General features: G+C 57.4%; 1 protein-coding gene across 2 annotated transcripts in view; it reads right to left on the reverse strand.

Moving 5' to 3' along the window:
* Positions 1 to 897: 897 nt before the first annotated feature.
* Positions 898 to 27,038, reverse strand: part of Phf2 (PHD finger protein 2) — a 94,659-nt gene continuing 68,518 nt past the window's right edge. Inside the window, exons 4-22 of one of the 2 annotated variants that reach the window (XM_045161476.1) lie at positions 26,723 to 26,883; positions 25,104 to 25,245; positions 23,120 to 23,306; positions 21,985 to 22,147; positions 20,572 to 20,659; positions 20,108 to 20,214; positions 19,584 to 19,675; positions 18,503 to 18,592; positions 17,634 to 17,993; positions 16,687 to 16,806; positions 16,116 to 16,231; positions 13,796 to 13,974; positions 13,634 to 13,704; positions 12,593 to 12,756; positions 7,185 to 7,459; positions 5,298 to 5,393; positions 4,744 to 4,853; positions 3,562 to 3,910; positions 898 to 2,821 (exon numbers count right to left, since the gene is read on the reverse strand). In XM_045161476.1, the coding sequence (XP_045017411.1) occupies positions 2,733 to 2,821; positions 3,562 to 3,910; positions 4,744 to 4,853; positions 5,298 to 5,393; positions 7,185 to 7,459; positions 12,593 to 12,756; positions 13,634 to 13,704; positions 13,796 to 13,974; positions 16,116 to 16,231; positions 16,687 to 16,806; positions 17,634 to 17,993; positions 18,503 to 18,592; positions 19,584 to 19,675; positions 20,108 to 20,214; positions 20,572 to 20,659; positions 21,985 to 22,147; positions 23,120 to 23,306; positions 25,104 to 25,245; positions 26,723 to 26,883 (2,959 nt within the window). In that variant the 3' untranslated portion in view covers positions 898 to 2,732. The remainder of the gene's footprint in view (positions 2,822 to 3,561; positions 3,911 to 4,743; positions 4,854 to 5,297; positions 5,394 to 7,184; positions 7,460 to 12,592; positions 12,757 to 13,633; positions 13,705 to 13,795; positions 13,975 to 16,115; positions 16,232 to 16,686; positions 16,807 to 17,633; positions 17,994 to 18,502; positions 18,593 to 19,583; positions 19,676 to 20,107; positions 20,215 to 20,571; positions 20,660 to 21,984; positions 22,148 to 23,119; positions 23,307 to 25,103; positions 25,246 to 26,722; positions 26,884 to 27,038) is intronic. The other variant, XM_045161477.1, reaches the window with a different exon arrangement.

The raw sequence follows: 27,038 nt of genomic DNA on the forward strand, positions 1-27,038 counted from the left end.
ACCCCATGTGCTGTGACAGATGCCACATGAGGAACCATACGCACCAGTTCTCTCCCCGTTGTGGTCAGGGGTTCAACACAGCCCAGGGTCTTTCTGGAGATCCGCTTCTAGGTTTGTTTACGGTGTTGACAGGTTGCCGTCATACTGGCTCAGTCCCCGGCCCCCAGGCAGCCGAGCACATCTGGAAACAGGAGCCCCTCACGCCCAGCTCATGTCATTGTTGCTGGTTGAGACCCAGGTCCTCCCGGGGCTCATACGGCAAGGGGGTTGATTGGCCGGGGAGGGCGTGGCCAGTGGGCAGGATCCTTCTCTGGCCCTTGCTGGAATCCCTGTCTCACACAACTGGCACTACCTAGGCAAGTCTGGTGGCTGTCTCATGCATATGGTCACCGGCCACTCAGCCACAGGCACTCACAGGGCCCTCAGTCCTGCTTGTGTGCACCACATTCAGTCATCTAGTCCCCACAACGGACACCCTTCCCGCTCGGTCATCGCAGGGGCTGTCGTGGACAGGCCTGTTTCTGCTGGTTTGCTGTGAGTATCAAAGAGGCTGGAAGCCGGCACCCGGGCCAGGCACACCTACCAGCACCCAGTGGATTTAAGCAAACGGTAGGCACATGACCAAGGGTTCAGGTCAGGTGGGTTGGGAGCCTCAGGCTGGACTCTGGGGTGAGGATCTCAGGATGCCATCCCTGAGGGTCCCAGAAGCAATTCTTCCACCCCTGCTGGCCAGGATGGGGTGCAGCTGCTCTGGAGTGTAGTGTGAGGCTGTCCCCAGGAAGCGCTGGTGCCTGCATCCCAGACGGGGAGACCAAAGCCTCCTGCCCTCAGGGGGATCCCACGGTGGTAATGGCAGCAGCACGGGGTGGCAACCGAGGCAGAAATGACACAGACATGGCTCTGTACAAAACCTGAAATATTTTTACTTTTTTAAAACTTTGGTCTAAGTCACCTTAGACCTCATGGACTCGATACAAGAGTAATATGAATTGGGAAATAAAACACTTTAATAGCCACGATAAACTTTGTTAGAAATGTACATGTTGCCAAAATAATAATAAAATTAAAAAGAGAAAAAGAGAGACAGCTTGATGCCCGGTTAAGATTATATAAATGTTCACAAGGACAGTCAAGGAAAACTTTAAAAACACCAGTTCTGAGTGAGCCCGGGGCCCGCGAGACTCTCCTCTCCTAGCCTCAGGCCCTGGGGTCAGTGTCCCTCCGAACAGGACAGGTGGGAGTGGATAAGGCCTCCGCCAAGCTGCTTCTCCTCATGGACGAAACATCCAGGTAACGGGTGTATAAACAAAGCTCATAAGAAATGTACAAATATAAAAAGCTACAAACATTAATAAATTACAGCATCACAAAACACAGAAACACTTCACAAGGTGCTAGTAAAATAACTGTACCCCCGACCCCCTCGTCAGACAAGGAAAGCAAAGAGCTGGTATGAAATTGAAGACGCGGCTTGAGCGCGCGCCTGCAGATCTGTGTACGGCTTGCTTCTGTAAAGACAGAGGATAAGGCTGCGCCACGACACTTGTTTTTCAGGCAATACCTTAGTTCCTAAGAAGAAAAGAAGGATAACAACGAAAAGAAAGAAGAAGGAAAAGGAAAAAGCACTGGAACCCAACTGTCCATCATAGTCGGCAAAAAACTCGTATAAAGGTTAATGAAGGACTCTATAGAAAGAAATTCCTAAAGATACTTTTACTCTTATAAAAAAGAAGTCATTTAAAAAGCTATTTACACGCTACATTCTATGAAAAAATATGCTTCAGGAAATACATCTAAAATTAAAATACAGGATTGCCTGAGAAACAAACCCAGCCCCTCCGTGTTGATGGGCGGACATGCCATCCAGGATGGCCCACGCTGGCCATGCCACACACCCAACATGGGACAACGAACAAGCGCCCACCTTGCGTGCTCAGGCCCCACAGCCCTGCCCACCAGACTATCTAAGGGCAGGTCGCCTTGGCCAAGAAGTGCTGCTCTAGAGCGGGGCCCTCCACGTGGCTTGGCCTGGGTCCCCTGGACCCCGAGACGTGACTGAGTCCTCTTCATCCTTCCCTAGGGACTCCACAATGGCTCCTCCACCTACTAACATACCAACCTAATTGCAGGTCCTGGCCACCCCAAGAAATGTCCCCTGGACATTCCGGGTGTCATACCCACTATCTAGCCTGCGACCTGCCAGCCAAGAAGCTTGGGGGACCTCTTCTCACTGGTTCTCTGAGACTGACTCAGGAAGAGGGGGGAGGGGATGTGTTAACATCAGTGGCTCCTCCTCGTTCTCTGTGTCCTTTGCCTTTTTTTAAGCCTTTGGAGGCTTTCAGCCTGTGGCCAGCTCAGACGGGCTGGTAGCTGGTGAGCGTGGCTCACTGTGCCTTCCTCGAAGGACTCATGCTCCCAAGCAGAGCTGCGGAGGCCCTGTGCCCCACGGCACTCGGCGGGACGCCCGGAGGCTGACCTGAACCTGGAATGGTCCTCAGACTGGCAGGGCCGCTTTTCGGGAACTGGTCACTCTAAGCAACGTGAGAAAGGATGTCCGTACTTGAAATGAGGGACGGCCACGCTCCACTTGCCCCGCCGGCTTGCGTGGGGGAGAGGTGGCTGGGAGGAGGCAAGGCCCTCCCTGGGCAGGGTGGAGGCCACCCTCCTGGGGGGCTGGTACAGCGGGGCTCCGGGGTCCTGAGCACAGCAGAAGGATCCTGGCTTCCCAAGCCTCAGAGGAGCAGTTTCCCATTCCGATGGATTTTCAAAATCTTCCCGAGCCTTTGCTTGGCAGTGGCCATGCCCTTCTTTGTACGTTTTCCTAAGGTGGGGGGGGGGGCGTGGAGACACAAAGTAGATGAGTGACAGGGGCAGGGGAGCGGGGCAGTGGGCAGGGTGGGATCCCACAGACTCCTGAACTCTGCTTCTTCTACAGAACGGGAGGAAGCCATGCCTTGGACTCAGAAGTTCCCACATGAGCCCAAAGCGCCTGCTCAGAGGTGCAGGGTGGGGGAGAGGGGGCGGGGCGAGGACTACAGAGTGTAACTAAGCAACAAGGAAGAGACGCCTGGCAACCCGGGCTCTCGCCAGGGCCAGCAGGGCCCAGGCCAGGGTGCAGGCAGGCAGGCAGGGACTAGGGAGACCCAACATCTGGCAGGAGTTGAAGATGATGAAGACGCCATGTCACCCCAACCCATACAGCGAGGCTCGTAATCCTGCCACCTAAGCCAGCGTGTCCTCCCTCATCCGCCATCACTGCCAGCCTAACTCCGGGAGAACGACTGAGCACACACCAAGGCCAGCCCCTGAGCTGAGGACCTAGCGCTCACGGGTTAGGTCACCGTCCAGCCCTCATCTCTTCACGTGGAGGGACTGTTCCCTTCCCACGATGACCAGGCCCGCTGCCTGAGCGGACCAACCACAGACACTCGTGTGAAGCGCAGGGAGGGCCGATGCCTGCACGGGAACTCGCCCACCCCCCAACAGCTGCAGCCCCTTTGGGGGGGGCTGTCCTCTCTGTGAGTCTGGGGCTCCCCGAAGGCCCAGCGGGAGCACGATTACCTTTGGCAGCGGTGTTGTTGTTGGGGGATGATGCAGAAGGCCGCCTCTGTGTGAGAAAGACTCCGGGGGCCATGGGCTGGGAGGTGCGACCAGCCTGGCCCCCCGCGAAGGTGCCAGCCGCTGTGTACTCGTGGTCAGCCAGGCTACTGCTGTGCGACTCGGTTGGGGGCTCGGGGGAGCTGCCCTCCTGTGAGGCCTGGCTGCTGGCTGTGCTGGTGGAGGCCGGGGTGGTGGAGGCCGGGGTGGTGGAGGTTGAGGTGGTGCCGGTGGAGGCGGAGGCGGAGGTGGAGGTGGTGTTGGGAGTCAGCTTCTTTTTGGTGCTTTTCTTCCCCCTGCTTTTCTGCTCCTCCTAGGCACAAAGTGAGCAGACATGTTCACTCACAGAGCTGCCGCGAATCCAGTCTGCTCTGGTCATCCCCGTGGGGAGCAGCCAGCTCGACCTCCGCAGGGTAGGAAGCCCAGAGCTCTGGCTGAGAAGTCTTTCCTACAGAGCTGAGGGGGAAAAAAAAAGGTGGCCTACACCCAGCCACTGCGTGCTCACTTGACATGCTGGGCCTCCCCTCTTGGGACAGCAGAAATTCAAGCTCATGGAGTTGAGCAATAGAGAAGTCTCAGAGACACAGGGCAGTGCCAAGATATGGCATGGGAGCTTGGCAGCTGCTCACCCAGCTTCCCAATACAGTGCCACCCTACCAACCCCACTCTGAGCTGCCCGGGGCTTTCGGTTATGAAAGAATATTCACTTTCATCCTGTTAACTTCCTGAGGTGCCTGGGTGAGGTCAGCTGGGCTTTGGGAAGGCGTCTCTCTGGGCTGGGAGGAATGAGAGCTGGCTGGTGAGGGTGAGGGGGGGAAGAGCGGTGGAGACAAGACCGTCTCCTAACCACCCATGGCCTCTGGGATCAGAAGGGGTCCCCAGAGATGTACAGTTAAGTGAGGGACAGTAGAACCCTCTGGATCCCCATGTGCCAGAGAGCAGCCCAGCCCGAGTGACAGGTACCTATCTGGGTGACAGGCACACGCTCTGAATCCTGGCCTCCAACCCCCACTCAGAATTTGGAGCAAGGAGGAACTGGCCTCCATACAGTCAAGTATCCCAGAGACTGACAGCTTCGAGCCTGGGGGAACGGGTGTCTGCGCATAGGGACCTTCCCTCAGAAGGACCCCCTGGGCTCCTCCTCACCTGCTGGGACAGCTTCGCTGCGGCAGCGGCCAGCCCCGTCTCAATGGAGGCCACTCTGGTCCCCTCCCGCACTGGCCGGTCCTGCCTGGGCACCGACGGGCCTACCCTTGCTGAGGAAGACAGAAACAGCCGCTTAGCCTTTGACAGGGGCAGCCCACCCCAACCCAGCTCACTCCCATGTCTGGGGGGACTGTGAACACCCCACTGTCCAGATGGAGAGCCACATCACAGCTTGGCTAGATTGGTGGTCCGCTGGGATGCCCCCAGCAAGCTGGGAGGGGGAGCCAGGCAGCCAGGGGACCATGAAAGGTGGACACACCCCATGCCACTGGCCACCACAGCAGGCATCTCTCCCGGGATTTCTCAATGACAGCACTAAACAGGAGAGTCTGGTCCAGTGGAGCAAGTGTTTGAGTGAGGTCTGGGCTTAGGGAGGTCCCAAGACCCCGAACACAGCCCCACACAAACCTGAGCCACACCCTCATTGGCCAGAGGGACAACAACATATCCAGAGACAGGCCCTGAAAACGCACTGGTTCCCGGCTCCGCGGTACCTGTGGGACTGTATGGAGCGTCATCGGAGCCTTTCCTCTTCTTAGACCGGGACTTGAAGACAGGGTTGTCTTCATCAGACTCCAGTGAGGGGTAAACTGAGGGAAGCAACACGAGGATAAGCCCCTGAGCAGACGCTTGCTGGGGTGGTGCTACACGGGCCCTGGGCCAGTTTCTGCCGCGCAATGGAAGCTGCCACAGCAAGGACATCTGCCAACCGTGTCCACCCGGCCCGGTCTGATGTTCACAAGTCCCTTGCCTCAGGCCTACAGTCCATGAAGCTGTTACCGTCGTGTGGACCCAAGGCCCCACTGAAGACTGCTGCACAGAGGGCTGAGGAAAGCTGAGCAGATGAAGCGCCTATGGCTGAAGGAGCAGGAAGGGCTCTGAGGCCCCAGATTGCCCAGTGAGGTGCACAAGGGCCTGCACACCGCCCGGGCGGCCAACGTGGGCTGCCCTGACGCTGACTTGCTGGTGACCCCTGCACTGCCTGTCGGGGTCCCTCAACCTCAAAGGCCAGTTGAATTTCCAAGACCAAGAGATTCTGGAGTCCACAGCAGAGCCCGGCATGCTTCATCCCATTTAAAAAAAAAAAAAACAAACTGCAAAAAACAGTTCACTACTGTCCCGTCCACTGAAGACCTCAATTGTCCTGCAACATATATAGGGCCCACCTCTCTCAGGGTTCTGCCAAACCCGAGCCTCTGGACTAAGCCCAGCATGCTGGGGCCCTGGAAGCCTTGAGCCTGGACCAGTACCCTGCATGATGCAGGAACATTCTCTGAGAAGAGGTCCTGTCCTCTGGTTTCTCTCCCTGAAAGAGCCTAGCCCGCACCAGGCAGCTACCAGGGGATGGGAGAGCCCGTGCCCCCCGTGGCAGAAGGCCAGAGCTGTGTGGATGCCAGAGCTCAGGTGTGGCCACAGGCCTATCTTGGACCTACATCTCTGTACCTTACACAGGTAGGTGGATGCACTGACCTGAAAGCCCGTGTAGAAACCTGGCAGGTGGGAAAACTAAGTGCATCTGTGACCCAGAGGTGCCCTCCTGCCTCACGGACACATAACTGAAGGGGATGAAGACACAGGTGCACATGGGAGCCTGCACGTTCATGTTCCCAGCAGTCACAGAAAGAACTCACGGGGGCTGGAGAGATGGCTTAGCGGTTAAGTGCTTGCCTGTGAAGCCTAAGGACCCCGGTTCGAGGCTCGGTTCCCCAGGTCCCACGTTAGCCAGATGCACAAGGGGGTGCACGTTTGCAGAGGCTGGAAGCCCTGGCGCACCCATTCTCTCTCTCTCCCTCTATCTGTCTTTCTCTCTGTGTCTGTTGCTCTCAAATAAATAAATAAATAAAACTTTAAAAAAAACAAAGAAAAAGAAAGAACTCACGGGCCTACGGATGGGCTCACGGCTGAACAATACGCGTCACACCCACATGAAGGAATACTATGCAGCCTTTAAAGGGAAGGAAGTTCTGGCACATATCACGATATAGAAGACCCTCAAAATCACTATACTGAAGTGGTAAAAGGTCATGTGTTCTATGACCCACTCATATGGAATGTCTGGGATAGGCAGATCCATAGAGACCCAAAGCACATGCCAAGTTTCTAGGAGATAGAGAAGGAAGGGCCGGGGGGCGGTATACTATTATGGGGCACAAGATCTCCATGTGGGGAAAAAAGTCCTGAAGCTGACAGTGGCTGTGTCTGCACGCACCTCTAAGGTTGCCACAAAACCACCAAGTCATATCCTTGTAAAGCAAGGGTTGTACAGCTGGGGAATTACAGCTCAAAGGAAACAGGCCCTGGCTTCCCAGGCCTCCCTGGTTGTGTTCCCAGCCAGCTCTGCTAGCCCTGGGCACCAGCCCTCCCGCGGTGGGCACGCTCACCATAATCCGAGTCTTTGAAGCAGGCGTCCAAGTGGTCCTGCTCCTCCTCGTAATCGTCCAGGTCCACGCTGTTCTTGGCGGCCCTCTTCAGCAGGCGCTTGCCGGCGCTCTTGCTGCTCCCCCCGTTTTTCCGGGCACCGTGGGCCGCCAGTGAGCTGCCCTTGGCCTGGCCGGCCCCCCACGAGGTCTGCAGGCCGGAGTCAGAGGCCTGCAGGTTGGCCATGGACAGCATTCCCTGAATGGCTTCCTGTGTGCTGGGGGAGGCGGGGGGCTGGCTGGGGACACAGACAGACGACAGGTACTCAGCCATGGCCCTCAGCCTACAGCCCGCGGTCCTCAACCCAGAGCCCTCAGCCCAGGGCACTTCATGTCACAGCCCGCAACCCGCAGCCTGCAGGCTCAGGGTGCGGGGGCAACAGCCCGAAGACCAGAGCGGCACAGATGCCCAGCCTGGGCCCCAGGAGGTGATGTGAGGTGAGGAGCCGACGAGTTCCCCATGGAAAAAGGCTGGGCGGTTCTCTGTTCATCCAGCCACACGCCAGGAGGGCAGGAGACCCTGGGGCAGAGATGAGTTGCACAGGAGCTACCCAGGAGGAAGGCATATGGGAGTCCACGTCTGGCGTGATTAGGCACTGGTGTTTCCCACCTCAAAGATGGCCAGGAGTTCAGGCACCCGCCCTGCACCCTGCCAGCTCTGTGCACCCCTCAGCCAACTGTGCCAACCCTAGCCCGAGGACTAACCAGAGGAACCGCAGCTTCTCTTCCCATGCTGAGACGCAGAGGCACAGCCCTGCCTTCCCATGGCACACGTTCTCCCCAGGTGACCCGAACCATCCTTCGACACACATGCCAGTACCTACCACCTCTGCATCTCCACCTGGATCCACACCCTCAAAATGCTTTTACCTGCACATTCATCTATCTCTGCGCCCACCCCTCCTACACCTGCACCAATGTCCACACCCACCTGCACTAACACCCTCAACACCAACACCCACGTCTGCACGTACACCTGCTCCCACGCCCTCATCTACAGCGACACCCGTCTGGGCACCTACACCCTCATCTAGGCCTGTACCCACATCCGTACGTTACCCGTATCTTCACAACACCCACCTCTGTACATATATCTGCACTCACCCCTAAATCTACACCAACATCTGCACCTAAACACACCGGCTTTTCCACTCTCACCTGCCTACATTTGAATACAGCCGTCCATCCATACCTGCATCATCACCTGTGCCCACACCTGCAATATTACCTCCAATTAAACCTGACCCCACACCTGCACCTCTATGGTCTATGCCTGCACCCATGCCCATAGCTGTACCCCAGCCGAGCCTAGCCCCACCTCTTTGGGGCTCTTCACAGACCCACAGGCTTTCTCTTGCTCCCCAGACCTCCTCACCCTCCAACTCCAGACCTGCCCAGTGAGCTCTTTCTGTGTTCTTCTGGCTGTGTCCTTGTCCCCTGCCCATGCCCTCACCGGTGCCCTGACGTCCAGAAAGAGCGCCTCAAACTGGCTCAGGGAGGGGTGCTATTGTTCCACAGATCTGGGTGTGGACGCTGCTGAACACCAAGAGTCCTGGGTACTGTGGTAGTTTGAATGGATGGCCCCCAACATATTCATGATTTAACTCAAGTTTGTCATTTAGATCTATCTGCAGCCACCTGGCTGAAGGTGGTGTCACTGTGGGTGGATCCCGGGGCCCAGCCCTAAGGTGTGGGGTGGATTTGGGATTCCAGTCTGAAGACGTGCAGAGTGCTTGAGCTCTGCCTGGAGTTCCTGAAGAGTGTTGTATGGTGTCGCTTTTGGTTTTTGGTGGTGGCTTTCTGTCTCTCAGCATGGACCTGTGAAAGGGGGCCAGCTTCTTCTGCCGTTGTGGAACGTCCCCTGCATCTGTACGCTTCAATTAAGCATCCCTTCCTCCATAAGGTGCCCGACTTGGAAGTTCATCCCAACCACCTGAGCTGTCTGCTCCAGGCACCACCCCACCAACCCCCCCACCCGCTCAGGATCCAGGTTTCCTCATGGAACCCTGCCCAGCCCCATCCCACACACCACGCACCCAAGACCCCCACCTGCCTGTCTGGATCAGAATCTCAGCGACAGCCTAAAAATGCCCACGTCCAGGCCATCTGGTGATTTCTGGGGCACACTGCTGACCCGTCCCCCTGGGGCTGGAGGACGGGCTGCTGTGTGAGCGTGAGGACTCGGGTCCGGTCGGCCCAGCGCCCGACGTGGCGGTGCGTGCGTGCGTGTAACTGGAGGCGAAGACGGGGGATCCAGGGGTCTCGCGGTGAGCTCTAGTCTAGCTCAATCACCGAACCCCGGGTTCAGTGAGAGAACTGGTCCTCAAAGAGGAAGGTGAAGAGCAACTGAGAAAGGTCCCCCCATAACCGTCACTGGCCCCCACACATAGGCATGTCACATGCATACACATACACACGTGCACACATACATATGAGCACGCACACACACATACACACACACGTGTGAAAGCAAAAATGCATCCGGCCTTGATGAAGACCAGGCAGAGAGGCTGCACCCACAGCCCCAGTGAGCTCAGCCCTGGCAGGCGGCTTCTTAGTGGGCCCCTTTTCTGGTCTTCACCCTAGCCCAGCACTCAGCATCGAGTGGCCCAGCCAGTGCACAAGGCTCATCCTGCCACCATCATGGACGTTACACCAGTTGCCCAGGGGGCAGAGGCACATAGGACCCCCACTCTGCCCTCCCTCCACTCCCTAGGCCTGACCTCCGGAGATTCCTGTGTATCTTTGCCAGCCCTCCCCTTGTCCTTGCCTGTGCACAGGGGAGCTACAAGCAGGAACATGGAGCCCTTTTCCGAAAGACCACTGACAGGAGGGCAGCACAGGCTCCAGAGAAGAAGGGTAGCTTGGGCGCTGGACCTGAGTGCTGATCATGAGCGGGGATGAACACAGATGGCCCTGTGCAGACCTGAGGCCTCTCTACCTACATGGCTATTTGCTGGAGAGGACGCACGTGAGAAGGGAGAGGGAGTAGCAGTCAGGCTGCCCAGACATGCTGAAGGCTTCAGGCAACAACCCTACCCAGGACCTGGACTGCTCAGAAGCAAGAGGGTTCTAGAGACTGAGGCCCAGAGGGAGGGGCGTGGAGAAACAGTGCTGTCCCTAGTGAGGACAAACAGCCCTGGGGCCAGGCAGGCAAAGCTGGACGACAGCTGTCGCCAAGGCCAGTGCCTCATGGACCGAGGGACAGGCACTTGTCTGGGCCTAGGGCTGAGAGGACAGCCACGGTCTCTGTAGCCCTCCACCCAGCCGAAGCCACAGTGGAAAGCCAGCCCTCCTCAGTCAGCCCTGTGCTCCTAGGGAGGCCCTGCCGGGTGCCGCCCTCACAGGTTCAAGGCCTGGGCTGTGCTGCCGCAGACGAGCAGTTGACCTGGCACAGTGCACCTGTACCTGCCTTTGCACATCTTCCTGAGCAGGGACAGGTGACCAGCAAGAGTAAACAGCCGACCTGGCACCCTATAGTACAAGGCTCTGTCCTGTTCCCAACCCCGGGGCCGTGAGGAAATGCCAGGGTACCCACCACAAGGCCCTTAGACACTAGTGGTAGGACCCCACTGGAGCTGCGGGGATGTAAGGCTGCCTGCCCATGCCATCTGGGTGACCCCTGAGAGTGGGGACCACACGCCCAGCTGGTCCATCTATCCACGTGGTTGCCAGTGAATCAATGAGCAGCCAGTCGGCATGGAAAATAATACTTTAATCCTCCAATTATCATACCAAAATCCTCTCCCTTTCCCCCTTAAGCAAACCAGCCACAAGAAATTAACATATTTTCCTCTGTTTTCTTCAGCAGTCCACCCCCCCCACCACCACCAAACAGCCAATACTTAAAACACAGCAAATGGACCATCAAAAATTGACCTATGCTCCAAATGGGAGACTGGGAGAGGAACTGCCTGCGGGCAGACGGGGGTGGGGGGGGGTGCAGCGGGCCTCACAGGCCCCAGCAGGTATGTGTGCACACGTGTGTGAGTGAGTGAGTACCCTGGGTGTGTGCAGAGTCTAGCCGGGGGCCTGTGGAGAGGAGAAGGGGCTGAGCATGAACGCTTCGGGTTCCTCATTAGCAGATGGCTGCACCAGCCCTGGCTCAGTCAGAGTGCCCAGTTGCAGGTCAGCGCACAGCTTCCCTGACCACTCTCATGCCCAGCAGAGTCCCCTCTCCATAGCACCTGTGGCCCGAGGGCCCAGGCTAAGGCTCTTGGCCCTGTCTGCTCTCATCCTGAGTGGCCTCAGGCTCATCCCATGCTCTAATCTCCCAGGTCTCTCTACAGATGTCATGAGAGACCCAGAGTGCCAGGGGTCTCTGAGACCCCCAGGGTCAGTCACAGGTGTCAACTAGCACACACTTCCTCCCAGAAACTAGGCATCCCCCATAGGTCGCGTGAGGCCTACACAGGGCCACAGCCTTCAGTGGGGAGGGGCCCCGCAATGAGACTTTGCCTCCTGGCCACCAGCAGCTCCTCACAGCCTCATGTCTAAGTGGACCAAGCATCTGTAACCCGAGGGCACGCATACCCCTCCTGTCACGCAGGCTTCCCTCCCATCCCAAGAAAGTGCCTACGGCTGGCTGGCTATGAACACAATATTGCATGCAAGACTCATTTATGAAATAAGCATGGCCAAATGGTCTAGAAAAGGCTCATTTCAATCAGGCCCTTAATCCACCTCACTGGATCCCCTGTCCATCTAAGGATGGGCTTGCCCTGGGCCTCCACCTTCCCCAGCAGCCCTCAGTGCTGCAGCGCCATGCTGGGCACTTGGCTCAGAGCCATTGATGCAGACGCAGGAGCAGGTCCTATTGGCTCCACCTTCCCCCAGCAGGACCATGGGGGACCGGCATCCACAGCGGCCCACTGACTCTTCAGCAGGCAGAATCAGGCTGACCTAGAAGGTGGACTGCCTCTGCGGTGCTATGGGCAAGCTGTTTAAGCTCTTTGAGCCTCGTTTCCTCAAGAGCACAGCGGGAATCTGCCCCCGTCCTGAGACTGACTGGGAGTCCGGGACAGAACTACCGCACATGGCCCTGGGAGACCTTTGGATATGGAGGCTGTGCCCACTCCGGCACCTGCCAGTGGCTCACGGAGATCCCACTATGACTTCAGTGAGAAAAGGCAATGGTCAAGCGCTTAAAACCCGAACTGACCACTTGTAACTCGGGAAATGTGACTGGGACTGTCAGGAGAGAAATGGAACCCGGCCCTCCTGGATGGCAAGCCCTGTTCTCCGGAATGCAAAGGTAGGGAGCCTGTGTCTCCACGTGAAGCATCCCTGGGCCCACACCCATGGCCAGCCATGCACTGGCCAGGCAGGTGGGTGCCCTGCGAGTGCTGCAGGACATAGCCAGCAGAGCCTACCTGTTGGGGTTGTACTCGAGGGCCCCGACCTCCTCGCTGGCCTGCAGCAGGTCCAGGATGCCAGCCGCTGAGCTCCCGCTTTCCTTCTTGACTTTGGCATTGCGGCCTGGCCTGGTGTCCGTGTCGATGTGCAGAGAGCCCTCGTCTGAAGAGTCGTCACTCTGCTGTGCCAGGGACAGAGTAGCATAGGTGTCTCCTACTCGTTCTGGCCTCAGCCCCAGAAGCAGCTTCCTGTACTCTCGAAAACTAAGCAGGGCAACCCCTTGCCGAAGACCGTGGTGGCCCCAGCAGTGGTTCACGGGGTGCCACCCCGACATGGCATAAACATAGCTACATCTTCTCACTGCTTTTCTAAGACATCTTACCAAAGAGTGAGCCCCAATGTATCACCTAGATGTTGTTGGCTCCACCAGGCAAGTAGGGAGTGCCTGCCCCCAAGGGACCTACAGAATCAGATCAAAGTCACGGATCCAGGGCTGGAGAGACGGCTTGGTGGGTAAGGCACTTGCGTGCAAGGCCAAAGGACCCAGGTTCCATTCCCCAGGACCCACATGAGCCAGATACACAAGGAGGTGCATGTATCTGGAGTTTGTTTGCAGCAGCTGGAGGACCTGGCGTGCCCAAATTTTTTCCCTCCCTCTCCCTCTCTCTCTGTCAAATAAATACAAATAAATATTTTTTAAAAATCACATAGTCGGAATAGCTCCGGGGTAGGTGGCTCAAGGGAACATGCTCTGCCTAGCAGCAGTGACCCCTTTCCCTTAGAGAGACCTGCTCACCCAGCAGGCCCCAGCGCCCTTGCTTCCAGAGCTGGGGGCAAGCCTTGCTGCCTCGATGTCCCTGGGTGGGGGACAGACTCTTCTGGGTGAGCAGCTCCTCAGCCCCGGGAGCCAGGGACTCAGGAAGGCCTTCATAGCTGAGCCCACGGTCTCCCCAGGAGAGAGCGTCAAGAAGCAGGCGGCGGGGAGGACGGATGCCCGTGCCACCCCAGCGGAGACAGGGGCTGTCCTGGAGGCCGAGAGCGCGGCTGGGACGGCTCACCTTGCGTGCCGCCGAGTCCAGCTTTGGCTTTGAGACGGGCGTGGGGAGCGCTTCCTTTTTGTCCAACAAGACTGAAAGCAAAGCAGACAGGAGTCCACCGGAGGTCTGGAGTGGACCCCCTTCCCCTCCAAGTCCCCCAGCCCATGGCCCCAGGGGACTCACAGGACAAGTCCCTCTTTGGGGCATTCTTCTTCCTGCGGATGGGAAACTCATCTATCTTGAGCTCCCCGTCGTCCGACACGTACTCGTACTCGTCCCGAACGGGCTTGGCCCTGTCCTCCTTGAGGTTCTGCAAGGCTCCAAACACACCCGGGCTGCTCGGGGGCCTCAGAGCCTTGGAGCTAGGGCAAAAGGAAGCGGGTCAGGGGGGTGGGCCCAAGGACGATGGGCAGTGAAACCTCGCAGGGACTTGGACATAAGCATTTTCTTGGAGGCCACCAAGCGCTGGTGGCAGATCGGGCAGTAGCTGGGGGACCGTTAGCTGCTACTGTGAGAAGTCTCTGTCCAGGGAGAAGACACCTCCCCACCCCGTAGCCCCACGGCCTCTTCCTTCTCTCCATGTGCCCTGGTGTCCGGTCCCGACATGGACGCGGCAAGTGCAGAAAGCCCTGCCCTGGGCAGGGGAGGTGCTAGAGCTTGTGTCCCCCACACACACGGCCTAACAGAACACTTCCAGCCAGCAGTGAAATCCTAGCGTGACTTCAAACCAGTCACAGGTAGGAGCGGGATTAACCCCAATGTCTTCCTACATGGCTGCTTTGGAAAAAATCACTTTGGAGCCCGGACCACGGCGTACCCATACCAGGGCACGAAACGCGGCGTAACTGTCTCCTCGCCAGGCTGGGCAAGGCTGCTGCCAGCAGGCCCCACCCATGGGGTCCTCGTGCTACGAGCAGTTCTGGCCCACCCGGGCCCCCTCAGGCCTCTAGGACAAGTTTCTCTTGAGAGCAGGGGCCAGCAGGCTGAGCTCGGTGCCTGCAGCTCCAGGCAGGGGTCAGGCATCAAATCTGAGCGACCAATGTCCAAAGTCCGCAGTGAAGGGTGATGGCCAGCCCTGATGCCTGGAGACTGGGCCACGGAACAGGCACACATGAGCACATGTGCGCACACTCGGCTAGAATCTCACTCGTCTTTTCATCTCACAGTCTAAGCTACGTGGGGGAAGTGAAGCTTTTTATTTAAAGGGACGTGTTTAGGGCCATCAAGTAAGGATGAGAAGGCCAGACCCCTGTAGGCCCTTCTGCCACTGAGCCGGTGAGGACATCCACTAATGGATGCCCGGCCCCAGCCTGTTTCTCCATTACCTGGAAGGCCGTCTCCCCTCGCAGAAGAGAAACAGAAACCAGCCAAGGCAGACCCGTCGCTGCCACTCCCCGGAAGGACCTGACTCTGCAGGTAATCCGGGCATCTCGGCCGGGCACGTCCGTGCCCCTGGGGAGCGTGTGTGAGATACGGGCTGCTTGTTGTGTGGTTATGGCCCCTGTCCACAACTAAAACCAAGAGGCCTGCACGGCCATGCCGAGTCTCAGCGGGCTCCCGGGTGGGCACCCTGCTCTCCTCAGCTCAGTACCATCTCCCCCAGACCCTTAGCACCCAGGGGCCCACATGTCCTGTCCCAAGGCACCCGTCACTGCCAGAAGACGCACGGTGCATTTCTGAGATTAAGGGGGTCCACACTGCCTCAGGCTTCTCGCCGCTGGGCTCGGACAGCCGTGGCCTTAACCACCCCCACTCGTGTCCTCAGTGCCAGCGCGTGACAGCTGCCCTGTCAGCGGGCTCTCCCCCTGCCCGCCGCCCGCCCTCGCCCTCACTGCAGGCCGTGCTCTTCCCGCCCGCTCCGCACGTGAACACGGTGGAAGCAAACACAGCTCTTCCAGGCCTGGGCCCCGGCGAGTCTGCGCGCCACCCACACAGCTGCACAGAGACGTCGGCAGCTGGGAGCTGAGCCTACCTGAGGACGTGACCCAGGGGCTAGGTGGACACACTGTGTACAGGGGTGCAAGTGTACTTGTGAGAGGCGCATATGATGTAGGGTATATGCAGGGTGTGGCAGAGAGAAGGTAGAAAGCCTGTCACGTATGCGTGCCGCATGAGCGTGCATGGCGTAGGTATGTGGTGTGTGTGTGTGTGTGTGTGTGTATTTATACGTGTGATGGAGGTGCGTATCTGATGCATGTGGTACCTGTGTTTTTGTACGATGGCGTGTGTATATGCAGAGTGAGCATGAGGTTACCTGTGGAGACGATGCAGGGTGCCTGTGTAGAGAATGTGCAATGGGAAGCACTGTAAGGTCTATCCACCCGAGAGGGCGTGTGTGGCGGATGTGTTGTCTGCAGGACACCACGCGAGGCGCCCGTGTGGTAGGTGTTTAGTGCAGGATGCACGCACGGCGTTTGTGTGATGTGGGGGACATGCCGTGTAGGAGGGGTGTGTGTGATGAGGCGTATCTCGTGGTCATCTTCTTGCCCAAGCTCTCACATACCTCAGGAGCTTCCTGTTGGAGAAGGAAAAGGAAAACTTGTCTTTGTTTCCAGCCAGGGGTGACTTCTCCAGCTTCTGCTCCTCCTCCATCTTCAGTAAGGAGTCGGGTTTGCTGTTCTGAAAGCAAGACCAAGGCTGTCCCTGAACCCACTGGATTGGGAGGCCGGGATCCAAACCCATGTCAGTGGGCAAAGGTGAGGGAAAGCTGTTCACAGCTCCCATGGGCTTGCTGGTCACCTGCATGCAGGACCTGCCCTGGGACGCTGCCCAGCCCCAGAAGTGGGAGATGAGCAGACCGGGACATGGAGATAGTGAAGGATGCTGTCATCACAGAGGATGAATGCTCGGCACCTGACACCACATTGCCCAGAGGGTGATTGGCAAGAGGCCACACGAACTCCAGATCTACAAAGATGTGGCCTGTGGCATCATCTCTTGGGGACAGTCACACATCTGCACATACCCTCACAGGTCCGTGTCTGTGCTCTCTCACAACACACATGCGTACTCTCTTGCTCTCTCTCTCTCTCTCTCTCTCTCACACACACACACACACTCCCCCTCTCTCCCACCTTGTACTTCCACTTGGCCTCTGACTTGCTCTTAGTTGGTTCTCGGATCTCCAGCCTCTCCACGTCATTCTGCGTGTGGACTGTGTCCTTATTGGGAACACTCAGGACACTCTTCGGGGCCTAGGAAACAGAGCAGTCAGGACCCAAAGGCAGACGCGATGGTCAGAGCCTGCCGTGAGTCACAGCACAAAACCCTACCTGACACACAGCATACGCACCCATCTACTCACCTGATCATTCACCTGCCCGTCCACTCGTTCTTTCACTGTCTGCCCTTCCCTTTCTCCTCTCTCCTTCTTTCCCCTTCTCCTTCCCTGTCCCCTTCTTCCCTTCCTCCCACTGAGAAAGACAACATAGTAGAACGCTGACACCCTGTGAGGAAACAGGAAGAAGGGTACCCCAACCCAGAAGGAGCTCACAGCCAACAGGAGCTCAGTGAGACCCTCTAGAGAGCTGAGGACTGGGCGGGCCCACCTCTCAGCCCAGAGGCCAAAAGTCCCTTTCCCTGAGACACTCCCTGCACAAGGTGCAGCCTCCGACACCTTCAGGCCTTAGCCCCAGAAATGGCTTCTAGTACTCTCAAACAGCCAAGCCAACTTGTTCCTGAAGACCGTTGTGTGCCCTGCATTGACCAGATGGTGGGCGTCACCTGTGTCAGAGCACAGGCACCCCACGCTGTCTCTCTCTGTGCGGGTCTCACCACTCTACAGGCTCTGGCTGGGGTCTTGGCATGGGCACACAGGTCTTGGTCTGGTGTGGGCATGGAAGCACACACTTACGGGGTGAACTCACTCTCAGCAAGACCTCAGGCCCTTGCACTCCCTGGGAGCATCAGCTCAGAGTAGTTAAGTCTCCCCTCTACACCCGGATTCATAAGACCCGGAAAGGCTAAGACAGCAGGAGCCACAATGGTGGCATGTCAGGAAGCAGGGGCTGGGGAGCCCCACCTTTCCCTTCTTGGGCGGCTCCATCTTGGTCAGCGCCTCCTTGGTGTGGGCCTCCAGCAGGTCCAGGTTGGGGATGGTGGGCGAGGCCGACTCCCTGCACTTCTTCCCTTTCTTCTTGCTTCCGTCCTTGAGTTTCAGAGCTTTGGGGGGTTTCGGAGGCTTGGGGGGCTTGGGGATTTTGGACGGTTTGGGCATCTTCACAGTCTTGGGAGTCTTTTTTTTGGACATCTTCTCCAGGAGTGATCGAGGTGGGGTGGCCTCAATGGGAGATGGGGGTTCCTCCTTCTCCTGGTGCCCATCACAGACCTCATCTGGGGAGGCAACAGCGTTCACTTCCGGCCGGACAACTTTAGAAGCATTCTGAGGTGAGGAAAGGAGAAAATGTCACAGCTAAGGAGGGCTTCATGACAAGGTTTGGGAGAACCCTCACAGCCACACTGGGAGAGGCAGGCAGCCTAGATAGGCACACCCAGCCCAGGTCACTATGTGACACACTTATCATACTGCCCACACCATCAAAATACGTTCACACTCATTCTTCCAAGACTTTCCACCACTCAATCTCCTACTTCCTCAGGTTCCTCTGCCCCATCCAGGACAGAGAGGCTGCTCAGCTCCTCCAGGCTCGGGGATGTTGGCATAAGGGATGGATTTGGGGGTCCCCAAGTTCCCTGCCACAAAGGAGTGGCGGAGGTCCCCACCCTTCTCTCCGTCCGTTCTCTCTTCCCTCCGCACTCGTACCGAGTGCCCAGCCCAGCCTCAATGACCTCAGCCTGAGTTTTCATGCAAGGATGCTTCCCAGGGTGGGTCAGGCTGGCTCCCAGGCCTATCTTCGTCCCCAGGGGTCTGTCACCTTCGTGTGGCCCTACCTCACTGAGCCTGATTTCTTTGGCCAGGTCCTTGATGAGCTGTGAGGGCCTGAAGTGCTCGGGGAGTTCGTCCTCATGCTCTGCCAAAGCCTGTGGGACAACAGGGTTGAGATCAGCATGACTCGACCACTCCCCGGCCCACTGAGCCAGGACCACAGCCACCGCATGGGGTGAGGGGATGCAAGGGAGTGGTGCCTGAGGCCTTAGGGCCCTGCCTGACGAGAAGGTTCTCTGTGAACCCCATCACACAGGTGGAGGCGGAGTCTGGGGCCTTGCCTGGGGCCACCACCAGTTGGCTGTGGAGTGGCAGCAGGCCTCTCTCTTCCTCCTCGCCGTGTGGCTGAACTGCGGTGGGAAGGAGGGATCCTTGGCCTCAAGGCTCAAGGAGATAGTGGCCACAGGATGGCTGTGGCAGGGCACTGGATGCCCCTCCCACCAAGCCCACCCATGAGTAAGACCAGCTGCGCATGAGGGACCCTACCCTACCTGGCCCTCGCCTCAACGTCCCCTGGGGTCTCCCACTGGCTCTCTTTGAATGTGGAAGGGAGACCTACTCCCTCAGACAGTGGGTGGGGCAGGTGGCTCTGAACAGCAAGAGCCCCCAGCAGGGGACAATGTCTCAAGAATACCCCTCCTCTGTATCCACAGCCTAAGAAAGATGAGAAAGGAAACAGCAGGCTGGCTTCCCTGGGGCCTGTTTGAGAAACCGTCTGCGCATCCCGTGGGAGGGGAGGGGAGTGCTGAGGGGTCACGGGAAAGGGCGCAGAGGAGGAGAGGGCTTCCGGGTCACAGAGCAAGCTGGCTGGGGGGCTTCACCCACATAGGCAATAGGGCTCCTTAGTGGGAGGGGCCAAGAGTGCATCCCCAACGCTTCCTGTCCAGATCCAGACGCATGGTCAGAGAGCTGGCTGCTTCCCAGGCCCTCCCTCCCACACCCAGACTCTGCAAGGGCTCTGGTCCTGGGTCTGATGACCCCAGGCTGGCCTGAGCAGACAATGCTTACCGACTGAGTAGGATGCACCCTAGGCATTATCCCCCACCCCCCACCTGCCCCCCGACCGACAGGAGACCTGCTCCCTACCTGCTTTTTCGTCCATGACCTGAAAGCGCCATTGAGAATTTTAGCCCCTTGGACTAAGTGAGGGGGAAGCTGCTTCCCAGTCTTGTGAGAGCCTGGGGAGGAGACATGGGTGATGTTGGTGGCTGCTCAACTCAGCAGGAGGCTGGGACACATAGGCCCCTACCTTTTAGGGGCCACTGTTCTGGGTCACCTGCCCAACTGCCAACGGTTCCTCTTGGAACCCGGGGTGCCTGCCCACCTGGCACCTGCCATGCAGAGGAGTAGCCTACCTTCTCACTGCCCCCATCTTCCCCAAAGCTCAGCCCAAAGGAACTTGAGCAGGCTGCTTCTCTGCACAGGACCCCAGTCCTGCCAGAGCAGCCACACGCCAAGCCTCCAGGAGCCTTCTTACCCCGTGTCTGTAGGTTGTGACCAGGCGCCATGATGGCATTTGCCCAGACAAGAGAGTGGGCCCAGGACCAGATCAGGGCCCTAGACCCGAGCCGCAGGCTCAAGCCACCCAACCTGTAGTGACGGGCACCTACCTCTGAATGCCTCTAGCAGGTGCTTCCCCATGTACCAGCAAGCCGTTTCAAAGTTGGGAAACTGAGTCAGACTGCCGAGTTTCAACCTTCTTTCCACCTCATATGCTCTGGAAGCCATACCAAAAAGAAAAAGAAAAAGAAAAAGATAAAAGTTCAGTGCAGGGAACACCAAGCAGGTCATGTCCGAGGGTGAATCCAGGCTAACTAGGCCAGCTCAGGCCTCCCTACTGGTCCCTTACAAGGCTCAGGAGGACGGTGGCCCTAGATGGAGGCAGGGGCTACACTGCTAGATGGTCTGGCCAGAGCCCGAGAGTGGTGGCAGTGACTTTCCGTGACCCTGAGCCCAGCCTGGGTCATGATGCCCCTCCCTCACATACCCTCAGCACAGTGAGGCCACAGGCTGGGCCCACACAGGGGGAGGCCTGGCAGGCAGAACGCCAGGGTAGATGGTGCTGGGGCGCTACCTCATCTGCATCTCCACACTCAAACTGTGGAGGAAGTGTCCCGCGAAGGCCAGGCAGTCCACAGGGGTGAGTGTGGCGTAGATCCAGCCTGAGGGAGACAGAGGAAGGCACGGCTAGTCTCTACCTTGTTCCCACACCTGCGGTCATCTCCTTCTACCCATCACGGGCTTCGGTTCCTGTCAGCCTGAGTTTGGGTGATCGCACGTGACCCGGTTACTTTTGGGAAGGAGCTGCCTGGCCAGGTCCACCCACCCTCTGAGGAGGACGGCAGACAGAACATGTCTATGGCGGTACAGACAGCTGAACAGACGGTCAGTGGGCAGCTGAAAACCAAAACCCGAGGTCAATGGGGGGGGGAAGCACAGGCCACCCAAGGGCACACCACCACCAAGAGAGCAAGTCTACGTTTCAGGGCTACGTGAATGGGCCCAGAGAGGCAGTGCTGCTCTCCTGGAGCTGGGATTCACCCCCAGCTGACCCTCAGAGGTGGAGCTGGGCTGGAGTCGGACACCAGTGACCCACGCCACCTCTCTCAAAGTGAGGGAGCTGGAAGGGAAGTCAAAGGCTAGCTGAGCTCTGATGACCTCGTCTGGATCCTGACTGTAAAGGAACACACACACACACACACACACACACACACACACACACACACACACAGCCAATGAGAAGTCTGCACACAGAGGAGCTGTGTGACGATGTGATTACCCGCTCACAAGATACGGTGGAGTAACTAGTCTTTTTTGCTGAGGGGGGGGTGGGGGTGCAAATGTGTGGTATGTGCATATGTGTGTGCGTGTTTGAAAGTATGTGGGCACGTGTGCATATGCGTGAGTGGAAGTCAACAATGGACATCTTCCTCGGTTGCTCCTTGAGCTCCAAAGCTAAGCACAGGAATTCAGCTCTACCAGTTGGCCAGTGAGTCCGGGGATTCCCTGTCTCCACCTCCCGAGAACCAGGACTACAGGCATGTACCCCCAAACCCAACTTCTACGTGGGCGCAGGGATCAAGCTCAAGTGCTCATGCTTGTGGCCCCAGCACTGACTCGCCGAGCCACCCCTCCTGCTCCATCAAGGAAGAGGTCTTTCTGAGGATGGGCTCAGGTGGGGCAAGAGGACGTCTGGAATTTACTCTCAGGAGAATTCTGGGGGTCTTCAGCTACTCAGGACATGCTTTTTCCTGCTCTGGTTCAACCATTCCTTATACCGCCACCCTCCTCAGGTGCTAGCGAGCTGGGGCCAGCTAGCAGCGTGGCTTGAGGCATGTTGGTGGTCCTTGTACAGAGAGGGAGTCCACAACAACCACATACCACAGCGGTAGGGATGTGGAGCATGGGGGGGAGAGCGAACAGTGACCTGGATGAAGGTCAGCTGCGGGGGGAGGGGGGGATGGACCTGTGACCATGGGCAGCTCACCTGAGGGAATGAAGAGGGTCTGCCCCTGCTTGATGGTGCACTTGTAGCACTTGTCCACCTGGTCAGCGAAGAACATCTCACTGTGGTTGGCGGCTGACCGCCAGCGCTCGTACAGGGAGATGTTGGCAGAGGCCGGCCGGATGAGATAGAAGATCTTCTCCCCCTGCCAAGAAAGCCGGTTGGCGGAGTCGCAATGGCAGGAGTGGGGTGAAGGGCAGATCCCACCACATGCTGGGGACACTGGGGCAGAATCGGCAGAGCCCATCACGTCGTGCCGGGGCCTGGGGAAGCGTAGCCTCCTCCCCCGCCCTCCAGTCCCCAGCAATGCTGCTTCGCAAATTAGAAGTTTGCCTGTTAGGATGGTCTGTGAGCCCAGCACCGTCGGATGCAGCACCCCACAGCCCCCATGCCATGATTGTATGGCATGTGCCCGTGGAGTAAGTAAAACTGGGAACAGCTGCTCAGCAAGTCTTTGGTAGCTCTGGTCTCAAGAGCCACCGGGCCCCATTTCCCAGGTAGCCCTGTGCAAGCTCAGACTGGCCTCTGCACCCAGAGGAGCAGCACCCTCATTCTGATATATGGGGGCAAAGACAAGCCCAGAGGGCATGATGGCTTGCTCAATACTTTGGAGGGTCAGAACTGGCACTGGAACCCACCACTCCAGCTCACGTCCCAACTGGACTGAGAACCACAGTATATAGCTGTTGGAGCCAAATCCTGAGGATTTGGGCGTTATTTGCATTTCATTTTTTTGTCTGTCTCTTTGCCCAGGGATGATCCCTTCAATTGTCCCTGCGGGCTCCCATGCCAACCGCTCTACCTGATGGCGTCTGTTGGGGAGGGTCCTGGCTCTGGCTCATCCCCCTTCTAGGAAGTTTCCCCAGCATTTTTCACCCCACTTTGAGCACTAGGTAACTTACTGGCCTCCCCTGGGTTGTTAACAAGCCTCGAAAGGTGACAAGTGCACCACCATCCGAGATACCCCTCTACCCTCCACTTTGGTCTCCTGATCCAGGGCTGGTGACCCTAGTGACCCTCCTGTGCGTGACCACCTGGCCACAGACAGGGCTTGGAGGGGCTGTAGAGAGTCCTGCAGAGGAACGATGGGAGGCCTGCCCCGAAGGGTGTGGTCTACCTTGAGCACATGGTACCAGGCGGAGGCGCCCCCGGAGTCAATGTGGAAGTCGGTGTAACTGTCCTTCACACAGATTAGACAATACTTGGTCACTTTGGGCTTGGCCAGCAGCGCATCATCAGGCCAGTAGTTTTCCACCCAGGAAAGTTTCTTCACAATGTCGGGTGGTTCCACAAAGCTTGACATTCTGAGACCAGCAGAGGAGGAGCGGTCAGCAGAGGGGGGGACCCAAGGCTTCTGTCTTGCACGTGCCCTGGAATCTTAGTGCTGCCCCACACTCTACCTCTCCCTGAGGATCCAGGTGTCACCCTCACTTGTTAGATGAGCAAACACACTATGAGCCCAGCTACTGCATGGGGCTGTGCAAGCCAGGGATGTTGGTCTCTACCCCAGAAAAGGATGGAGGGCAAAGCATTCAAGGCCCCGGGAGAGCGGGCCACCAGGTCCAGCCAGCACTGACACTACTATGCCGCAGCAGGACCCTGTATGGAGAGGTCTCTCACACACAGCCCAGCACCCCCTCATGCATTGGGACAATGGCCCCTGAAGGGCATGGACAGCTGGAGACACCCCCTCCCACTAAGGGCAGAGCACAGGCAGCCAGAGACGATTACCCTTCACATCAGCCAGCTCATCAGTGCCCTAGTGACACTTCAGCCAAAAGAGAACCACATCTGCACGTCTTTGTTGCCACACCCCAGTGTTCTCCCTCTCACCTCCAATTTCCTTGCCTGAAACCCCTAAGGAACCTCACTTCTCCAGTTTGCCTCTGTTAGAAACCAAGCCACCTGGAGCAAACTCTTATAATCCAACGCCCAGGCATTCATTTTGCAGATGAACTGGCCTTTCTCATACCACAGCCGGGGCTCAGGCACTTTACCACAGTCCCTAGTTTCCAGCCTCCTCACACATCCTTAAGGTGGCCCACCCAGAGTCTGCCCTTGGGACAGGTTCTGTAGCATACTACGCATAGCCTGCATGCCTAACCCCCACCGACCACCCCCCCCACCGGGCATGGCAGTGTACGCCTGCCCCAGCGACTGTGCTGGATCGCAGTGGAGTGTCAGGGAATGAATGCATGCCTGCTTGCTTCAACCCTACCAATGAAAACCCTCATAGGAAGTCCACTTAAATAAGGCCCTGAGATCCAGCAAGACCCTGACCCACAGGTGCCAATCCCTGCCTGTGCTCCAACCTTTGTGTGTATGACGCTACAGGGTCTATAATAAAATCCTTACTTCCACCGGTGGAGGATATCTGCCCAACTTAAAGATGCCAAGTCAAAAGACCACCGTAGATGACAACCTAGTCCTGCCACCCAGCGTAACTGCTTGAGGGTGCTCCACCCACAGCTACTGGGTCTGACAGCAGCCTGGTAGGACAAAGTCGATGACGGGCACCTGAGTGAGGCCTCGTCACTCGTGGCAAGAAATGAGCAGCTTGAGTCTAGGGAAGAGGCACGGGGCGGCAGCCAAAAGGTGGCTCCTGGGGAGCACGTCTGAGTGCATGGGCAAGGGGATCCGTGCACGTGCCAGGGAGTCAGAGGCACAGGTCTGCTCTGCGTTTTGGTGGCTTGTTAGTGTGTTGGCAAGGGGGTTGTTTCGATGTCACAAGTGTACTGTCAGGAGTGTGTATGTGTGTTACGTCTCAGTGTGTCTAAGTGCCACAGGTATGTCAGGATGTACTGTCTCAGTGTGCCCATGAGTGTCTGTGTGTCACGAGTGTGAGTGTGCATATGTGCTGTCCCAGGGTCATGAGTGCGTGTGACGAGTTTGCCTCTTGGCAGGTCCGCTCTGCCCTTGGCTGAGGGAGGTTTCCCTCTAGCACCTATTCTGTCTGAGTTGTTCAGAGTTTGTCTCTCTCTCTCCCTAGAACTGAGCCCGCTCAGTGTCTGGCATTTCACACTCCTGTAACATCTGGCCTGGGGTTTCCAGGCAGCTTCCAGGAAGGCAGCAGCCCTAGGCAAGGAGGGACCCCAAGCCACCTGGTATCGGAGAACTCGAGGCTCGTGACGTTGAGGACCCGCTTGCGGTTGGTGCTGTAGTAGTAATCCACAAACTCCTTCAGCTTCATCTTGCAGTCCCTCTGCTTGGTGACGTCTGTCACGTCCACACTCCGCTCTGGCCCTGGGGAGAAAGTGGGAGGGCATGAGCACGCCAGGAAAGTGGCATGGTCTCCTTCGATGGCAGATGTGAAGTGGGCACTCAAGTGCCATGGCTGTGGCCTCCCAAGAAAGGGGCTGGGTCGTAAGGTCTACCCTGTCTGCCACTGCCCCGGGTTGCCAGCATGACTGCCCCCAGCCTCTAACCATCCCGAGGTCCTGGTGATGCTGTGAGACAGTGGACCTCAGGCTCTGGCAAAAGTTGCCAGGTCAGCAAGTAAACCTGCCTAGTTAACCTGAGTTTCAGATAGACAACAAAAATATTTTGGTGCAAGTACTTCCTGAATAATGGAAAAATTAAAAGTCAAGAATTCTGCATTCCAAGGACTTTGCTTTGGTTGTGAGTGTCCTCCAAAGGCTCTTGTGTGAAAGGGTTCGGCCTGTTCTCCTGCTGGGTGGTCAAGGAACCGCCAGGAGGTGGGGCTTGGTGGGAGGAGCTGCATCATGTCCTGGGAGGGACTATAGAATTCTGATCTCGTCTTTTGCTTCATGGCTTGTGAGCTGTTTGCTGTACCCCATACAAACTTGTCAGCGGCCCAAAGCTACGAGGCTAATGGAGCACGGACTGGTACCTCTCGAACTGTGAGTCAGAATTAACCTTTTCCCATTAGAAGTTATTTGCCTCAAGTACTTTGCTATAGTGACACCAAGCAAATAAAGGCATCAACTCTATTCTAAATGGTTAATTGATGACTAAAGGAGTAAACACTTATCTAGCCTCTTCTATAGTGGACAAGAAAAATCCCAGAAACTAAAGAGGCCAAAGTCTTTGCAGCAGACTCTGATCCACAGAACGAGGAGCAGGGCTGGAGAGATGGCTTAGTGGTTAAGGTGCTTGTCTACAAAGCCAAAGAACCTTGGTTCGATTCCCCAGGACCCATGTAAGCCAGATGCACAAGGGGGCACATGTGTCTGGAGTTTGTTTACAGTAGCTGGAGGCCCTGGTGTACCCATTTTCTCTCCCTCTCTCTCTTTCTCTCTCTCCCTCCCTCTTTCCCTCTCAAATAAATAAATAAAAATAAAATATTTTAAAAAAAGAGAGCGAGGAGCAAGGCTGAACTGGACCTGCAAAAGTGCCCTTTGCCAGGGTCCACTGTGGCTGCTCAGATGTGAGGTGGTGGGTGCTGGGATATCTGCTGTCAGAGGAGGCTGGGTACCAGGTCTCACTGACCATGAAAGCACCACCACCGGTCTGTCAAGCACCCACCCCAGGAAGGACCCCTGTGAAAACCCCGAAGGGCTGAGCAGGCCTCTGAGCTCCATCGTACAGGAAACACCCGAGACACAGCAACTTGCTGTGCCTCACTCCAGGGACGCCACCACCACCAGCCCGGGTGTGAGAAATCATGACTCCCTTCTCTGCCAACCTGATGGCACAGGAGGGGTGTGGGACCAACACAGGGTGACTCCAGACCCCCCAATACAACAGGGACTGTACTTACCTACATAGTTCTCAACATCACTCACGTAGAATGTTGGCGCGGGAACAGCCAGGCCTAGCCCATCCTTCTTAGGGACAAGGATGGGCTCCGTAAAGCCGTGCTCCTCCATGTAGCCCAGTGTGAGCTGGCTGCCGGGCACACGGGACACCACGTCCTCAGCACTGTGGGGGAGGCATGCGTGAGAGGCCAAGCATACCTCAACATGCCTCTCAGGCCCCTGGAGGAGGTCAGCCTGTGACATCACCCTGGGGGCCACTTGGGTAGCTGCACGGAGTCACAGTGCTGACTCCAGAACGCCCATCACTCGCGATCGGAG

The sequence above is a fragment of the Jaculus jaculus genome, chromosome 11, assembly GCF_020740685.1.
Source record: "Jaculus jaculus isolate mJacJac1 chromosome 11, mJacJac1.mat.Y.cur, whole genome shotgun sequence".
In the NCBI taxonomy this organism is placed as follows: domain Eukaryota; kingdom Metazoa; phylum Chordata; class Mammalia; order Rodentia; family Dipodidae; genus Jaculus; species Jaculus jaculus.